The sequence below is a fragment of the Leiobunum rupestre genome, chromosome 4, assembly GCF_980474605.1.
Source record: "Leiobunum rupestre chromosome 4, qqLeiRupe1.1.hap1, whole genome shotgun sequence".
Taxonomy (NCBI): Eukaryota; Metazoa; Arthropoda; class Arachnida; order Opiliones; family Sclerosomatidae; genus Leiobunum; species Leiobunum rupestre.
In genome coordinates, this window is record NC_143387.1 from 72,280,252 (window position 1) to 72,298,563 (window position 18,312).

The 18,312-nt window shown below is 34.7% G+C and overlaps 1 protein-coding gene across 1 annotated transcript; it reads left to right on the forward strand.

The window, feature by feature from the left end:
• The first annotated feature begins 203 nt into the window (after positions 1–203).
• On the forward strand, positions 204–12,863 carry LOC149948975 (cleavage and polyadenylation specificity factor subunit 6-like). The gene is made up of 14 exons (XM_090174188.1): positions 204–327; positions 516–614; positions 682–768; positions 834–1,048; positions 1,115–1,180; positions 1,256–1,344; positions 1,413–1,637; positions 1,728–1,912; positions 2,144–2,237; positions 2,312–2,374; positions 2,765–2,927; positions 2,994–3,251; positions 5,080–5,299; positions 12,363–12,863. Exons 2-13 carry the CDS (start codon positions 555–557, stop codon positions 5,288–5,290), a joined length of 1,716 nt encoding a protein of 571 aa, XP_090030314.1. The 5' UTR covers positions 204–327; positions 516–554; the 3' UTR covers positions 5,291–5,299; positions 12,363–12,863.
• The last annotated feature ends 5,449 nt before the right edge of the window (positions 12,864–18,312 follow it).

Consider the following 18,312-nt stretch of genomic DNA (forward strand, 5'->3'; position numbering starts at 1 on the left):
TCATCTCCTTTCACAAGGTATGTTTCACAATTTTAGTTCTGTTGTATTATATTTTGAATTTTTTGTACTACTTTTCTCACTACACCATAAATATTGTTGATTTTCTTGTGGTTTTAAACTTATTGTACTTTCTGTTTGGTATTTTTTGTTTGGTGTCTAAGGCCTTCGTCTGACACCATTACATAAAGTTATTTAAAAATATACATGATTGAACGCCGCCGCCGCTGATGCGTGGGTTTTCAGTTTTTCATTCTTCTTTAATTTTAATTTTCCTAAACAATTACTCATATAATAAGTATTAATTTCGAGAAGGATTGTCTATTAAAGGTATTTGCTAAATCGCTTTCGTTTTTGACATAGAAATTATATAGCATTCTCGTTAATATATACTCAAATTCATTTCAAAATTGATACAAAGGCCTAGTTGAATTTCCTCCATACTCTTTGGTTGAACAATGAATGTCCGCCATTTTTTGGTACTCATTGAAAATTTAAAACCGGCTTTGCTTTTTTAGGTTTTTTTTACGCCTTGCCATTTCTATGTGAAAACATAAATGGCCGAAGGTATTGATATTGATCTTTATGCGGACGATTTAGAACAAGATTTTAATCAGGCAAGTTTGACAATTCAGTAATAAATACTATTAATAAAAATCAATCTATAATGATGGTTTTATTAAGGATGGGGAATTTAATCATGATCAAAATGTTGATTTGTATGATGATGTTATAACTGCACCATCCGGTGATGGCCATTCTGGAGATGAGGTTTGCGTAAATATTTGGCATTCAATATACAAAAGACTTAAAAGTTATTTTTGAAACTTTAATAGTACGGTCTTGGACATGATGATTCTCCACCAAATTCCTCATCATCAGTGATTGGAAATAATATATCTCATAGTGGAAAACGTGTTTGCATATATGTTGGAAATTTAACTTGGTGGACTACAGACCAAGACGTAACTGATGCTATTAATAGTCTGGGAGTAACTGATGTACTAGACATTAAATTTTATGAAAACAGAGCAAATGGGCAATCCAAAGGGTATATATTAATTAGGATTCTTATCTGAAAACTCATTTTTATTTAATATCTGTATTAATTCCTTAGATTTTGTGTTGTAACTTTGGGCTCTGAGAACTCTTTCAGATCTGTTATGGAAAAACTCCCTAGGAAGTATGAATTCAACAAATTTAAAATATCTTCCCTTTTAAAAAGAAAATTGTCTTCATAAACTGCTTTTCTTAAAAGGGAATTACATGGTCAAAATCCGGTAGTGACGTCTTGCAGTAGACAGAACTTAAACCACTTTGAAATGCAGTCAAGTAAAAGAAATCAAGGTGCTTATTTAAAAAATGTAGTACCTCTTTTATGATTATTAATTAATTCCGTAAATGACACTGAGTAGGTATGGGTCGCAACAGTGGTGCTTATGGACCACCTGGTGGACCTGGAACAGGACCTCCACCGCCTGGAGGTCCTGGAGGACCAGGTATTCCTCGAATGGGACATCCACCTGGAATGATGAGTGGACGAGGTAGAGGAGGTCATTTTCCTGGACCTCCTCGACCACCAATGGGACCTCCCCCCAACCATCAAGGACATCCTCCTGGCTATAATCAGGGTTATTACCGTAAATCCTCCTTATGATGTGTTTTCTTTAACGGACTCGAATCCAATGTAGTTACTTCATTGTGTTAATGTTGTCCTCTGTTATATTCAGGTCCTCAACCTCCGCAAATGCATCATCACCATCACCCACATCATCATGGACCACCACCTCCGCGCCCAGGGCCTCCTGGAATGCCACCTGGGCCTCCGCCTCCAGGAATGCAAGGACCACCTCCTCCCCGCCCAGTTGGTCCTCCTCCAATGAGACTAGTAAATGAATCAAGATACAAACTAGGGGTAATTATAGGCATGAGCAAATAATATTTATTTTAAATAGCTCCTCTTTTGTAGTGTTGGTTTTGAAATTTCTTTCTTTATGATTTTTTTCATCTTTAGAAATAATATAAAAAAAATTTATCATTTATCTAACTTCATGTGGCTATTTGCCCATGCCTTCTTCGTCCACAATTGAATTTAGTTTTCTGGGCTGTCTTTTAACATTACTATTGTTTATCTTTCGATGTCCAGCCCCCTCCTCCCCGTGGACCTCCTCCACCAATGGGTGCCCGTGGGCCACCACCCGATCCTAGAGGACCACCTGTTGATTGGGACAGACCTCCGGGTAAGGCCACTCTTCAATTTTTGGCCTTTATTTCATGGCACAGTTGTTGAATTTCTTAATATTTACTTTGTTAGTTTCTCACCCACCTCCCTCAGGTCCACCTCCCTTGCAAGGCCCAAGACCACCGCCACATTCTGGTGATTATATCTTGAATTGATACTTGTTTTAGCTATTCTTAAGAGTTACGTAATGGCAAATATAATGTTTTGGGCAACAGTGTTAATTTTTGTACGAGGTTGGCTTATTTCTTGAAGTATCCATTATTTCTTGACACCTTTTTTAAAGGTTTTTTATTTTAAGCATCTTGCGTTATTCCATGAGTTTTGGGTTTTTTAAAGGTTTGATTATTTTAAGCATCTTGCGTTATTCCATGAGTTTTGGGTTTTTACAGTTTGAATGAAGTTCATTATTTTTGTGTAGTAGTGTTGGCTAAAGCATTGATTTTGCTTGTCATGTATCTGGCTTGACATAGAGCCAGATGTACAGAACTAACACCTTTTTTTAACTGATTTATTTATTACATACAGGACCTCCGCCTCCTCATCCTCCAGCACCTCACGTTAACCCAGCTTTCTTTCCGCCTCATCAAGGACCCCCGCCAGGCCCTCCGCCTTCTTCACAATCGGGTGATCCTTATGGAAGACCTCCTCCTGGTCAATACAATGAATATCGTGGACCTCCTCCCGATAGGTAATTTGAAAACTTTTTATACTTGCATCTTAACAATGTAAATTTCCCGTTTATCATTTTTTCTAGACACGAAAGCAATCCTCCGATTAGCGAGGCTGAATTTGAGGAAATAATGGGCAGAAATAGAACTGTTTCCAGTAGCGCCATATCGAGGGCTGTAGCGGATGCAAGTGCTGGTGATTACGCCGCCTCGATTGAAACCTTAGTCACAGCTATTTCCCTAATTAAGCAGTCGAAAGTGGTGAATGACGAGCGTTGTAAAATCTTGATTAGTTCCCTTCAAGATACCCTTCACGGAATTGAGTCAAAATCTTACGGTTCCAGGTGAATACCCTACATTCAGTATTAACATAAGAAAAATCATAACTATAAGTGTGATACTTAAGCTTTAACCATGAACTTTTTTTTTACTACCACCTTTTTAGTCACTAAATATTAGTAAAAGTGTTAGTGTATTCATAACCTGGAAATTTAAAGCCTGTTCACAAGAGGTAACATTTTTGCCCATACATTATGACTCTTAAATTTGCAAAACATGTAATGTTTTTGTTCATAAGCTCCACTAAAAGTTGTTGAGATTTCATCCATTAAATAGCTAAAGAAGTTATTCAAAATTCCCCAAAACAAACTACATCTACTACTAAAAATATGTTAAATCTACATTAATAAAATTATTTAATGTTAATATTATCAATTAGTTCATTCACTTTGGTGTAATCCAAAGAATGTGCATGAACGTTATTAGGCTTGAAAATGTTAGCTAAGCCTTGGTAACCAAAAAATAACATTCTTTAAATGCTCACTAACAAAAGTGTTTGTGTGGCCACAGCCAACTCGCGCAATAGCGGCACACATTCGTTGAATTTTCTATTTTAACCTACGAACAGAAATATCTCTCGGCGTCAAGCACCCCTAGCGGAAAATTATTTTGGGAATAGTTTATGCATTGAAGCCAATATGAAAACGAGCGTGGCGCTGAACGCCGATAGTTTATAGTGTCAAAGTTGGCTGTGGTGTGGCCAACATGTGGAAATTTTTCTACGTGATCAAGAAGAAAGTTGCATGGCCACTAATATTGGCCTACAATGTTTTGCAAAAATGTTGGCTTGTGTGAATTGGCTTTCAGTAGTCTTTGTAGATTTATTTTTTGATTTTACAGAAAAATTTAAATTAAGACAATTGGATATTTATTAAAAGATTAGGCTTATTTATTATGGCTGCGATCAGTAACTTTAAAAAAGCTCAGCGCTGAGCTCAATGGTCAGCGGCTTTTCACTGAATCGGTTTTTTGTCTTCCGGATTTGACATCATGTTGCCTGTCCGTTGAGCAATAAAGTCAGGGGCTGTAAGAGCAGGTTTTTCCGTTGCTCAACGGTCACGTGACGCCGCAGCACGGAGTAAGGCTAGCTGCAAACGCCGCAACAGGCGATATTTTACAAAATTTACAACAAGCGTAAAAAGCGTTAACAAGATCTTACGTCACTTTAGCAACTGTCTGAACAAAAATAATTTTTCAGATAGTTCTTTGAGATTTAGTGAACGCAGCCTATATTAAGATGGATGGTTAACTCAACAGTAAAAACACTTTGACCTCGAGTTCAAAACATTGCCGCTAGAGCGATAAAAAGTACTTTTTGTTATAAATTGTTTCCTCAGAAGTTATGCGATAGCAATAGCTTTGATGTAAGAAGCATTTTTTCCTGGTCTCCATTTACTCCCTTTTGTTTAGCTAAATCTAAAATTTCCTCTCTCACTGCATGAGAGAGGGAATTGACAACGATTGTAGAAAACCTTTTTCTCAAACAAATGTGCAGAGAAGTCATGCAAGTTGAGTGGTGGACAACAATAGTGCGGTGCTGAAACTGGCCCCTTCCTGTCCGCGTTAGGGAAAGTGACTCCAAAAATAACTTCTTTTCATTAAATTCTGGTTTAATATTTTTGCTAAATCTTGGTCTGAAATGGTAAATAAGCATTACATTCCCTAAAGTATAATTCGCAAGGGTGCTAACAGGTGATTGTTTTTTCACGTCACTGTGGAGAAACAAGGTAGTAAAAAGTGTTTCTGTCACGCTAATGGTTATGTTATTTTCTTAAGAGTTATTTTTACATAGTATTGATAAATTTAACTAACTCGGTTTCCATTTTGGTCCAGAAGTAAGGATCGTGCGCGTTCACGTGAGAGAGACAGATCCCGTGAAAGATCATCAAGAAGAGAAAAATCAAGTAGACGAGATCGTTCTCGCAGCCGAGAGCGAGATTACCGAGATAGAAGTCGCGAAAGGGACCGTTACCACGAGGAACGATACAGAGAGAAGGATAGAGATCGTGATCGCGAAAGAGAACATCGCAGCAGTAGACACTGAAAGCGTTTGGTAAGTAAAAGTATTTGAAATCTCCAAACGTGAGTCTTTTTTAACCTTTTATTTTATATGGAACTTACGTAAGTTTTTATATTACCTTTTCATTGTCATGTCATATGCAGAAACAAATGGTACCCGCAAATGCCATGCGTTTCTTGTGAGAATCGTTTTCTCGTCCTTTTTAGATTAAGCATACATTATATGTAGCAAATTGTTCGTAACTTGATAGTGGTTTCATTGGTTTTAGAAAATTCTTTTTCTTCTAATCTGATAATTTACAGCTCTTGGCTTTCTGAATTTATCAGACATTAAGGCTAGTTACTTACCTCTCTTTAAATACACCGATAACAGTTGCTTTTCTGTTTCGCAAGGACTATATTAAAGATATTCGTAGTTGTTTGACTTACGTGTCAATTCGAACACAAAATTTTAAGGAGGAGGTTTTTATACACTTGAAAGTCATTCAGATCTTATATATTTTGTAATAATTTTGTTTTAAAAAATTTTAATATGCTTTTAAGAGCCACTTCCCAAATGTCATTTGACCCAAGAGTGTTAGATAATTTATTACTGTATTGTCATAAAAACCAGCTTCATACCAATACAAAATCTTGGGGATTTCTTTAGTCAGTGTACTATTTAATGCTACAGGAATATTTAATTTTGTACTACATATTATCTGAAAACATTATTTCGCGTCTGAAATTCTTAACTCTAAAATTTTTAATTTATCGTTTTTAAAAAGTTTTCCTATTTATTCCAAAGATAGTGACATTTTTTTAAATTTAATTTAAATGCTAGGAAATTTAAAATTTCGTAGTAATTGTGTTTTAAAAAGCCAAATTGCTTAATTTTCCTATTTATTCGAAAGATCTTAACACCTTTTTAATTTAACTTTATATTAAGTTGTGCAGGGGTTCTCCGAAGCGCAGTGAATTACATTTTGTTATCTAAGTGTAACAGCAGTTGCCCCCCCCCTCCCCTTTAAATAATCCTAAGTGCACCATGAGTACAATAACAACTGTTGTCCATCCCCTATTAACTTTAAGCCAAATGATTTTAAGTTTTAGGGTTTGTATTGGTAGTAAATATTTTTATGATTTGTTAAATTTTTATATGAAAGGTAGATTTTTATTTAATGAAATATACTTGGCATAAGGAAATTCAAATTTTTGACAAAAATTCCTTTATTCTAATGGTGGTAATATCTTTCATCCAAATCTTTTCTTGTTATTGAGAACCTCCTTTTGCATGACCTAACTTTCCATTTTGATAATATCAAACACAAAATGGGGACACAAACTTGGTAATTTTTATATTTCATCCATTTAAATGTTGGATTATATATAAATATTATGGTAATTTGAAATTAACCATATGGATGTGTATTGAAAAATTAGGACCAGTTCTTGGCCAAAAAAAATATTTACTGAAATTTCGTAGGATTCGTTGATTCATTACAGGTCAATACTTAAGTTTGACCATGATATGGAATATTATAAGTAAAAATCTTAAATCTAGAATAATAAAAAGTGGACAAAGAACAATGTATTTAAAAGAAACCAAACCCTCCTATATAATTTACAGAGGCAAAACTATAACTATATTTCTGTTATTAGTATTTTTTGGCACAAATTCAGGGCATGTCTAATGAATTATGGTGCTAAAGTGGAACGTTTCAGTGATGTGGGGTCCAAAAACTAATTGCCTGGGTCTATGGGATCTGCCACACAGAACTTGTGTTTGAACCACCTTATCACGAGAACCATTTTTTCATAATCTTTTGCGGATCCATTTTGTCTTCAGGGTCCATCGCTCTGCATGGCTATTATTTACACTAGCAGCAGGGTGACCACAATTCCTTTATTTTATAATTTTTTCTATATTGTCTTCCTAACCTATAATTTGACAATTTTCCTTTTTTTTTTCGTACTTTACAATTTGCTTTCAGTGTAGTTTAAAAGTTTGATAGAAGAGGGCCCGCCCTCTTAAACAGCCAGTTTTTTACTAAAGCAATAATTTAATGAAAATGAAAATTTAATATTACTTTAATGCATTTATCTATTAACAAAGTCTGTGATGTTTTCATAATAAATGTAATATTTCTATTCAACCAAAATTTGTTTAAAAGCATTTGTTTTATCTTTATTAAAATTATTCCTATAATTTCCTATAAATTAACCTGAAAGTTCCTATGTTTACAAAAAATTACTCTTATTATTTCCTATAAAAATGGAGGGTTTCCTGTGGTCACCCTGCTAATGCTTCCAACACACAAAATAAACCAAACATAGAATAACATTTATATTTATTGTGGTATTTGGATAGTTTTTAAGCCCCAAATCACTGAAAAGGTTCCAAATATATCAAAACACATTACAAGGAACTACATATTTTACCATACCGTTCAAAGAAATACAAATATGTTCTGGCTAAATAGATAAAGCCTTGAACATATTTAGGTTTTATTGAAATAAATATATTATCGTACATATATAAAAAGATAAAATTTTTGTTGTTGTTGTTGTTGTTTAGTTTAATTACGCCTCAGGGTAGTTTAAAAGCCTAAAATAACTTTAGAAATTATAGACTGATGTCTATAATTTCTAAATACAATGTTTTTCATTCTTACTAATGAAATATAACACGTGAAAGAGTTATTTTGGGTCTAAAAGCTTATTTTGATGTTATTTTTAATCAAAAATATTTAGGGTGGCTTTTTTGAGTTCGTTATGGAAGCTTTAGCAATTTGCATGTTTTTTATGTAAGTCGCAGACTACTAACTTTCCTCATAAGTTGGTTTAAAAGGGTATATAACCTTAACAGGCCTTCTCTGCTAAGGTTATACTCCCTTAAGGTGTAATTTGGCATGCTATTGAACTTTGTACGAAGAAATACTTAAAATCCGCATAATTTATGAAATGACTGGTGATTATCAGCGTATATTTGTATGAAACTTAATTTGATTACAAATGTAGAAATTAAATGCCCATTTCCTAAAATATTCCGAAAGCCAGTTATTGAATAGTGTCCATTGTATGGTTTCAAAATTATCCCAAAATTAGATTTAAAAATTGAAAATGTTCATTCTCTTATTTGTTAAAGATAGTAAATGCCAGTGATTTTTAAGTTAAGTGTATCGATTTAATCTTATAATGTTCTTAACTTTAATTGAGAAGGTTTTAAGTTGTATTTTGAAATATTTAACTGCCCGTGGTTTAATTTGAGATCATTACCTCTGATACAAGGGGCCAGATATTCATCAGATAAAGCTGTACATGTCCCATAAAATAGAAAAATCAAAATATATAATATCGGCCTAAACATTTGAAACCATATCTAAGCCAGTGTAAAATCTTTAAAAAAAATTTAGTAATGGACCTAAAGTCGCAGTGAAAAGTATTAATATTTGCTGGCATCTACTGTAATACCTCATAAATTAGGGATTAAATATAAAGTAATATGGATTCTACTATTCATATCAGACGTTTTCATAATATCTCAGAGAAGTATCCATCTCCCAATGTTTCGGAAGAACAATTTAATTAGTATGTAGGAAATAGTGACTTTCTAAAACTATTATGTCAGGGAAAATTACTTTAATTAACTTAATATACCTACACAGTATATAATTCTTACATTTTAATGATTTTAAACTTTTAGTGGTGGGATTTGTAGCTAACCTGGTAAATTTTCAGTCGTGATACGATCTATGCTTCCATGGTTTGGCTGGAAGTTTTAAGGCGCATGTTTTATTTTTACGAGCGAGAAAGATACTTATCTCCTAGGATGTTATGTAATTCTGATCATGGTCCACTTTTGAACAATTTTATAAAGAAATCTAGTAACATTGGAAAAATACCGTAAGTCTGGAAATCTTATAAATTTCCAATTATATTAATTTCATTAAATTGGCAAAGGTTTTATAGATAGGTTTTTGTGTTTAAAATATCTGCCAAAATCTTCAAAAAGAATGAAACCCTCATTATGGTAGCTGTAGTTATTTTTTTAATTTTATTAGATTCAAACCAAAAAATATTCATCCAATATTTGTAAAGATTCCACAATCATAAACTAAAATATATTAACTAACACCATTCAATAACAAAATGTCTAGAATAATAAAAACAATTGAATTCATTTGAATATATAATAATTAGGTGTATTTCATTAGCTACCTATTAAGAGGCAAAAGTAAAAATTACTTTTTCACCTTATTGTAAACTAAATTATCAGAAGTTTTATGCGCTTACTTTTTGTAATATGAGGCCCACTATAAAGAAGTATTAAGGGCCACGCTGGCGTTAAATTGCCATAGTTTAACCATGTATAATAGAACTAGAGAAATGCCAAAATATGATAGCTTGGTACTGCTGTCACAAGGTACAGAAAGGGAGGAGCCACTCAATTTTTAAATAGATTTTCCAAACTCCTGTGTGACCCTTTAAAGTACTTTCGCTGAAGGGGTGTATTATAATCTGATAGTACTTAAAATCTATATGCTATAAATAAATAGTATAGTTTTGCAACTTTGGATTTATTTCCCCACTGGCATGTGTAACAAATTACCGTTACATACTTGTAAATTATTAACATAAGTCTATAATTATGTTCCATAAGTGTGCACGCTCATTATGACGATGAGACAAAGAACACGTAGTTGGCTTAATAATGCGATTTTAAAGTCCACCAAAAATATGTTGTTGTTATAGAAATGGCTCCCAGTAAATATTTGAATCACAGTAGACATTGAACTGATACGTGTACGTGAAAGACAATTATAAACTTATGTTATTACCTTATAATCGCAAATAATGCTGCAATGTTTATAATATGGAAAAGTGTAGGTCTTAATTTTACGAAAAATAATGATTAAATTAGTAGTTATCATGATTTGAGAATTTCTTTTATATATTTTATACGAAAGTTCCGGGAGTTCATCAAGCTAAAAATTCAACTGCCATTTCAAAGTATGCCAACGCACTGCTTTATGCATTTGGAGCATCATTAGTTGAAATTATGTGAAGGTTAAATTTAATTTGAAATTCACCCATTACTATGGCAATGCCTATCATTCAATAACGAAACTAAAAGGGTGTGATGTAAGGTATATGACGTTAAATGTCTTTTATGCTCTAAACAAGTGACCCTCAAATTTTACCCACGAACCAATCTGACAAATCTGAAGTAAATCAGTCACAACCCTTATTTACATATTTTCAAATTATATGGATGATGTCTTGCATTGGTATACAGTTCGAAATTGATTTCCAGCTTGATGACACTCCTGGAAGATCTGAAAATTCAAGAATTTAAAATATTTTATTTAAATCCGTATTAAATAAAATCATAACATACTAAGCATAAGTATGCCATTTGTACCAGAAATGTAAGTCTTTGTAGGTTACTTTTTTCTCATTGGTCAGCCAAAATTAAAATTCTGCCTATTGGGTGATATTCTAAAAATTTAGGTTGATGTTGTTAAAAGCATTTATCTCATCATTCTTATGTAAATTAAAGCATTTTAAATTTAGCTAATACTGTCCCAAAAGTATGGTTCACAGAGTTACTACAGGGTGGCGCTATACTTAAATATTTTTTGGGGTAACTGTGAAGGAAGTATGTAATAAAATATTACCTAAGTTTCGTACTTATTGTTATATTACTTATGTATTTCAAGGTATTTAATTCTACACTTAAATTTTTTATTATGAAACTTGTTATTTAGGTTACCAGTTGTGCCAAATGGGTGCATGCTTTAATTAATGCTAATTTTAGTTGAGTACAATATAATTATGACAAAGATATATAATATTTATCTTATAGAGAAGTATCTATCACGCTATCCTGCTTATGTTAATCGCTGGCAACATGTAACTTTACAGGCTTCCACTGATTTTTTTTGCAAACAAGCAAAATACATTATATATTGAGTTACTAAAACTAATACATCGGATGAATATGGTTTATAAATCCTTATACAAGATCAGTTTATAGGATAAAACTTAAGTCAGTTTTTAGAATAGTGTAGTTTAAATGAAAATATCATTGTTTCCCTTTTTCCTCCTATTTAGTTCTTAGTTTAAAAGTAATTAAAAATTTAGTACAGTTCAAGCTATATGACCATATTCAACTAAGTTTCATTTTATTAGCATAGATTAATACTTTTCTCATAAGAGATACTAAATACTTCTGGTTATAGTTTAAAAAAATTGTACGTTTCCTATTTTATAATGCTATTTTCAATGGTTAAATTTCAGAAAAAGCATGTGTTACATCACGCAAAACATTTTTATTGAATATATTTTAGTGATTTTATTTATTAACATGATGGTATAAGTTAAATTAAAATATATTTCACAGTAGTTAGTTTATATTCAGTTTGGTTAAAGAAAAATGAAGGGGGCTGGAATGATCTTTATTTTCACTGAGAATTACTGATGCTTATTATTGAAAGGGTCATTCGCAAAGAAATATATTATTAATGTTGAAAATACATTTATAGTCTTATCAATATAAATTATTTATCTTCAGTTTGATACCTAGAAAGAGCGAAGGTATCAATATTTATTCAAAGAATTTTGAATTTGACTGAGTACAATTTTCTACTTATCAGTGTGCGTGCTTCTATTATCTCAATTTGTGGAAATAGAACTTAACAGAAATTGTGTATTTCTGGTGTTATTTAAGAGATTTCGCCCTTTCTAAGGTGGCAACTGAGTAACGCAAAATATCTTATTTATTATTGTAAGCTAATTAGACCCGTAGCAATAGCTTCTTTTGTGCAAAATTTATCTTATTTACCTCCCTGTAACCACAATTGCATGCCAGCCCTATATGAATTAATCGTAATTTCTTATTTCAAAATTACAATTTTTATTGTGGTAATTAATCGTTTTGTAAAAACACATTCTGTTCCATGGGCACAAAAATTGGCATTTATATAGAAAAAAATGAACAGGGAGTGTTTTTATCGGCTCTAAATTGTCTATTTTTACTGTTATTTATCTGGAACTTGTGTCTAACTAATGATGTGTGTTATTTAGATATTTCCTTCTGTATTCCCATTGAACAGGCCCTGTTACTGGATTTTAAACCACTACAGCAAAAAAAATTTAAACGCCTTTCTACAATTTTTTCATTTTTCCTTTTTTTTAAACCAAAAAATATCTTCAAAGTTTTTGTGTAACAAAAATATCTCAATATTAGTACAATTTATCTTGGTTGGGTTAAAACGGAAGATTAAAAAAGAGGATTCAACTGAAGACAGGACAACTTTTTCAACGAGTGGAAGGAATCGTCTTCCTACGAGTGAAGAAAAAAGGAAATGGATGAAGATAATGTATGGGAAAATATTTGTACCTATTTTAAACTACGTACCTTTGAATCCCACCCTTTTTTTCGAGTATTAGCGTTATTATATAAGTGTAACAATTTATTTGTTAATGGAAAAAAATTTAAAGGAAAAGAAAAACATTGATGTAATATTTGGACTTTTTTTTTGTAAAATGTTATAGACATTTTATTTTACACTTGTACTTTCCCTAGCTTAGCATTAAACGTCAATTAATAAAAATCTGAAACATTCTTAAATATTTTGGGACAATTTTTAAGTATATTTATTGTATAAAAATTAATTTTTATGGGGAAATCTCGCCTGTGGAAAAAAATGGATTGCGTCAATATTTCCTTCGCCGTTGATGGGCTCATCGAGAAATAAGACGAAAGAAAAAACTGTTGAAGAATTTCGAAACACCCAAAGAAAATAGGAATAGAAATGTTAAAACCAAGATTATATTTAATTATACCAGGAAACTATGTATAAATTTGGAATGTCAAAGGACGACTATGGTGACACAATGATTATCGAAGAAACAGGTGTGGTTTAAAACCGAGATTATCACCTTTTTTCCCCTCGCTAGAAATTGGAGTTCTAGCTGTCCGTTTCCCTCCATGTGGAAACACTACGCGGAACATCGACGCAGTTTAAACCCCGACCCAGCGTTGCCAACCTGATCCAATAGAATTATCGTACCAACACCTGAAAATTATCGTATTTCAGTCCTATTTATCGTACCGTTCGTAGGCTTCAAAAATATCTAGAGGTCTGATTAGCGAGTAGAAAAGGGGGGCGAAATTAAAAAGGGGAACGGTTTTTACACACAATCCTAAGGATTTGTGTGTATTAGTCTCACGTACAGTGTAGCCGTTGCCGCCGATGCCGCCGTGTCGCGCATATCCCTTCAACGTTTAGGGCTAGAAGAGTCAATGATATCTCGTTCGAATGTACATACATTACCATTCATAAAGTTTTCAAATTGGAGCCCAAAAAGTTGGGCATTTACCCAATTTACCGTTTTCGGTGATTTCGCTTTATGTGGTAGATATTTTCTTTAAAATTAAGTCCGATAACGTTAAAAAAAATATTATTTGATAGGTTAGGATTCAGTTGAACTACAACTTCGGTTATATCAGTAAATATTAAATTTAAGTATAGTTTTCGGGGTTATTAACTGGACCCCAATGTTCGTGGTTTTATATTTCCGCCTGAAAGTCGACATAACGTTCCTTAATTTAAGTCCGACTTTCATGAAAGTTATATTTTTGAATAGCCGTGGTTTACATATAGCCTAGAAATGCAATTTCGTTGCTTAATTTTAATTCTTAGTAAGGTATTTTGTACCGCGAATAAGTACCCCCATCAACTCCAACATTGGAAATACGTGTGGTTATAGATAATTTAAGCGAATTTCTCTCTGGCATTTTCCGAGGCCGTTCTAATATGACTGGGTTTCCTACAAGAGTACCCTAACCGCCTATCACAAAGCTATTCGTGATGCCAAGAGGGCATCATGGAGAAGTTTTTGCGAGAATATATCCGATATTCCCAGCACTGCCAAACTAATGAAAATTATGGAACATGATAATACTAAACATCTCGACACCATTAGGTTGAAGGATGGAAGATTTTCGACATCTGGCAAGGAAACTCTAACACATATGTTGGAGACGCACTTTCCAGACTCTAGGGTCACAGACAGTTGTGGCACTGATAGTCTCCCTCTTAGGATACAACGTACCAAAAGGGAAGACTGGGCTGTGGCAAAACAGATTGTCACACACTCCAGGCTTATGTGGGCGATAAATTCCTTTAAGCCTTATAAGTCCCCAGGTCCGGATGGGATCTTTGACATTGAGGGGGCCTTTGACAAGGTCTCAAGTGCAGTCTTGATGAAGGCTGCCAAGAGGTTTGGTATCAATGACACACTTTGATCAAATCTATGCTGACGAACCGAAGGGTGACATCCCTCCTGCTTGGCGATTCCCTGATGGTCTCCACTAGCCGTGGGTGCCCACAGGGGGGGGGGGGGGTTCTCTCTCCCCTGTTGTGGTGCCTCGTGGTGTATGAACTACTGAGGACGCTGAACAGAGGGGGGTGCCGCTGTTTTGGTTACGCCGACGATATTGCTATCATTGTCACAGGGAAATTCCCAACGACAGTTAAGTATGTTATGAGGAGAGCTCTTGCATCAGTAGAAAACTTGTGCAATGAAGTGAACCTCACGGTCAATCCCAGTAAGACGGTTCTGGTTCCTTTTACCCGTAAAAGGACTAGGGGAGCGTTTAATGCTATTTCCTTGTTCGGAACCAACCTGGAGGAAAGCACTGAAGTGAAGTACTTAGGTGTTATCCTTGACAACAAAGTAACATGGAAACCACATCTTGACTATATTATCAAGAAGGGTCAGCAAGTCCTGGGGCTTGAGTCCTAGTGTTGTTCACTGGCTTTACACAATGATCATCAGACCAATACTCTCCTATGCAGCTGTGGTTCTTGTGGCCAAGGGTTACTCTCAAAACGGTGCAGTCAGAACTGCGCACTCTTCAAAGGCTAGCTTGCGTTGGCATAACAGGAGCTATGAGAACAGCCCCAACTGCTTCTCTAGAAATTCTACTGAATATTCTTCCTCTACATTTGTTTATAGAGGAAGCTGCTACTTTTGGTGTCTATAGGCTAAACCAAAATGGGTGGAGGATGGCCAATAGTTGGGGAAAGAGCCACACTACGCTTATTAGGGATATTTAAAGTCGGTTACCTGTTCTCTCAATGGGTTCTGACAACATGGCTGCTAAACTTCGTTTTAATAAGCCTTTCGGCGTGTACTTCCCTAGCCGCATGGAATGGTCAAATGTTACCCTCGGTACCAGAGGGGAAGTTGTCTGGTTCACCGATGGGTCTAAAACCCATCTAGGTGCGGGCGCAGGGATGTATTGCCTAACGACCAAGTACGGCTTCTACGAAAGCCTTGGAATTTACGCAAGTGTCTTTCAGGCAGAGATTTCTGCTATCTGCTTCTGTGTTGACTTCTGTCTTAAGAAGAACTATCGCGGGAAAGTTATCCAAATTTGTTCGGATAGCCAGGCTGCTTTAAAAGCTCTAAACCAGTCTAATGTTTCTTCTAGACTGGTTCTTAGCTGCTTGGATCTCTTTCTAATCTCGGGACGCTTAATAAGGTTCAACTTTATTGGGTCCCTGGACATGAGGGGTATCATGGGAATGAAAAGGCTGACGTCTTGGCCAGGGAGGGTGCGATGGCTGGGTTCTGTGGACCAGAACCCGCTGTCCCTATCCCCCGTGGCTTGATACGCAGCCTGGTCTCCAAGTACATGACTACCCGTCAACTCGAGCTTATATGTGTGGCCGTGGATATACATTGGTTATGTCACCGGCGTTGTAGGTTGCTGTGAATAACTCAAACAAACTTAACACATTAGAAGGATTGTGTGTATTCTGACCGTCGTACGTCTTGTTCTCTCTCTTAGAGCACTGATGGCGCGATATTCCAAGGCAAAGAGAATCACCGGCAGCGTTGCCATACGTACTATAATTATGGTACAAATACCATAATTTTGCATAATATTATAAATGGTACTATTTTTTTGAGAGCGCACTATAGTTTAATTGTAAACATATTTCTAAGAATAAACTTTGATAGCAAACCTAAGCCTCAAAACGGGTATTTTTCAACAACGTACAATACAAAAACTCATTCCTACTGAATTATCGTACAATCGCCAATATCGTACGTTGTAATATCGTACATCCTACTGAATTATCGTACAATTGCCGATATCGTACGTTGTGATATCGTACATCGTACGGAAGGTGAAATTATCGTACAAAACGATAATTATCGTACAGGTTGGCAACGCTGCCCCGACCTGTTCCCAAACGCATTCGCAGCACGGTGCCAATCATCCAAAAACATACAAAGTATTCCTTTTCATACTTCGTGAGAATGACTACGTTGAGACGTTTTTTAGCATTGCTCAAAGAGTAAGCTCCTTCCCCTTTAACAAAATCAAACCAGCCCGATATCTTATTGGATCCCTGAAACGACGTGTTTCGACGCGAATGAAGCTCACATCGGTGACGTGTTTCGTTCCCCCTCTTGCCGTAGAAAATTAGATCTTGATGTCCGCTGATCATCTCAACAAACTCATTCTTTCCAAGTATAATTAAATACATTTTTATTAAGACGAGGCGTAAGCTTCGTCTATCATCATGCTAAAGGAAGAATAAATTCAGATACCTATGAATATTGGGTGATAGCAGAATTAGATTAGGAGAAGTTACTACAGAGCCTGAAATTCTGGAAGCGCAAAAGGAATAACAAAAGCGTGGGAGTAAGTTTCTTTCTCGTTGAAAATTCCACCCCCTCAAAAGGAGAGAAGATTCTCGAGGGACGCTGGGTAACGATACCGCCATCTAACGTGAGCTAACGAAAGGAAAATATCGTCTGCTGTATCGTACGTTTTACAAGGCTTAGACATGGAAGGGTGGGACTGGGATGACACCTATTTACCCATAGAGTAAACCACTCACATAGAGTGGAAGGCTATCAGCGAAACTTGTTAACAATTTTTATACGCAACGTCTGGTTTTCGAGGCGTGAAATTAACAAGTTGGCCTAAAGTTAATGTACAATATCTGGATAATTTGTAAGTTTATACTAAAAAAATGTATAAACAACACCATCGTTCTTCGGACTATATTAATTCACGGCTCGAAAACAAGATTACTCGTTAGGATTAATGTTTCATGCGCTTCCATAGGGCCTTCCACTCTATGTGAGTGGGTTACTCTATGTATTTACCTAAGTAAAAAAAGTTGTAAGTTTATTTGTTCAGTCAAGAACTGCGTTAATTAAAACATAACATATTCTATACATTTTTTATTTATCTTTAATGCCGAAATTCCTAAATACTAATTTACTTACTTCATAATTTCATTCTACATGATAATTAAAATTGATCATCTTTGAAATATCACAAATTAATGTCCAACTACCACTGATTCTGTAAGGGTGGATTAACTCTTCATTTAGATGTCAACATTGGTAAATTGTTTAGTTTATGAATCGTTTTTCTCTTAAATTTCCGGCTTAAGAAACCGATTTAAAACTAGGCGAAGGATTAGTATTCTTTGCCGTTTTTTGGTTATTATTTGTAAATTTTTTATAGAAATTACATGCTACAGACTTATTTTTCGTTTTAGATTTGCCAACGTTTTTTATGGGAATTTTCAGGGTATTTTTAAATTTAAAATGGGTAAAAGTGGTTATTTTATTGTTTGATTCTTGTGGGAATTTTAAGGGTATTTTTGAAATTTGGAATGTGTATAAGTTGGAACTTTCCAGCTTATGTCTGGGTAAAATGATCGTTTGGAAGTGGAAGCACTGCCACAGTGGGCTCTATGATAACTTCCTCTAATCTAATTCTGGTGATAGCATTAGTTAAGGTATCACACTCGCGCAGTTTGTAGCGCAAGATCGTCTGCTTTTTAATCGCAAAACGTAAATAGATGCCGATTGTCGGTCACGAAAAAAACAGGAGCAGACGGACCTTTGCGGGGGTGGGAATTTGAATCCCTGCAGTCACAGACCTCTAACACCTAGAGGTCTGTGCTGCAGTTCAATATTCTTCAGTAATTATATTCATTCTTGGTTAAGAGGCATTTTTAT

Bases quoted from the DNA above. Each gene is read 5' to 3' on its own strand.
- LOC149948975 (XM_090174188.1), top strand. From the start codon at position 555: ATGGCCGAAGGTATTGATATTGATCTTTATGCGGACGATTTAGAACAA. The intron at 1,345-1,412 runs GTGCTTATTTAA...GACACTGAGTAG, and splicing joins GTCAAGTAAAAGAAATCAAG to GTATGGGTCGCAACAGTGGT. The intron at 1,638-1,727 runs GTAAATCCTCCT...TGTTATATTCAG, and splicing joins CTATAATCAGGGTTATTACC to GTCCTCAACCTCCGCAAATG.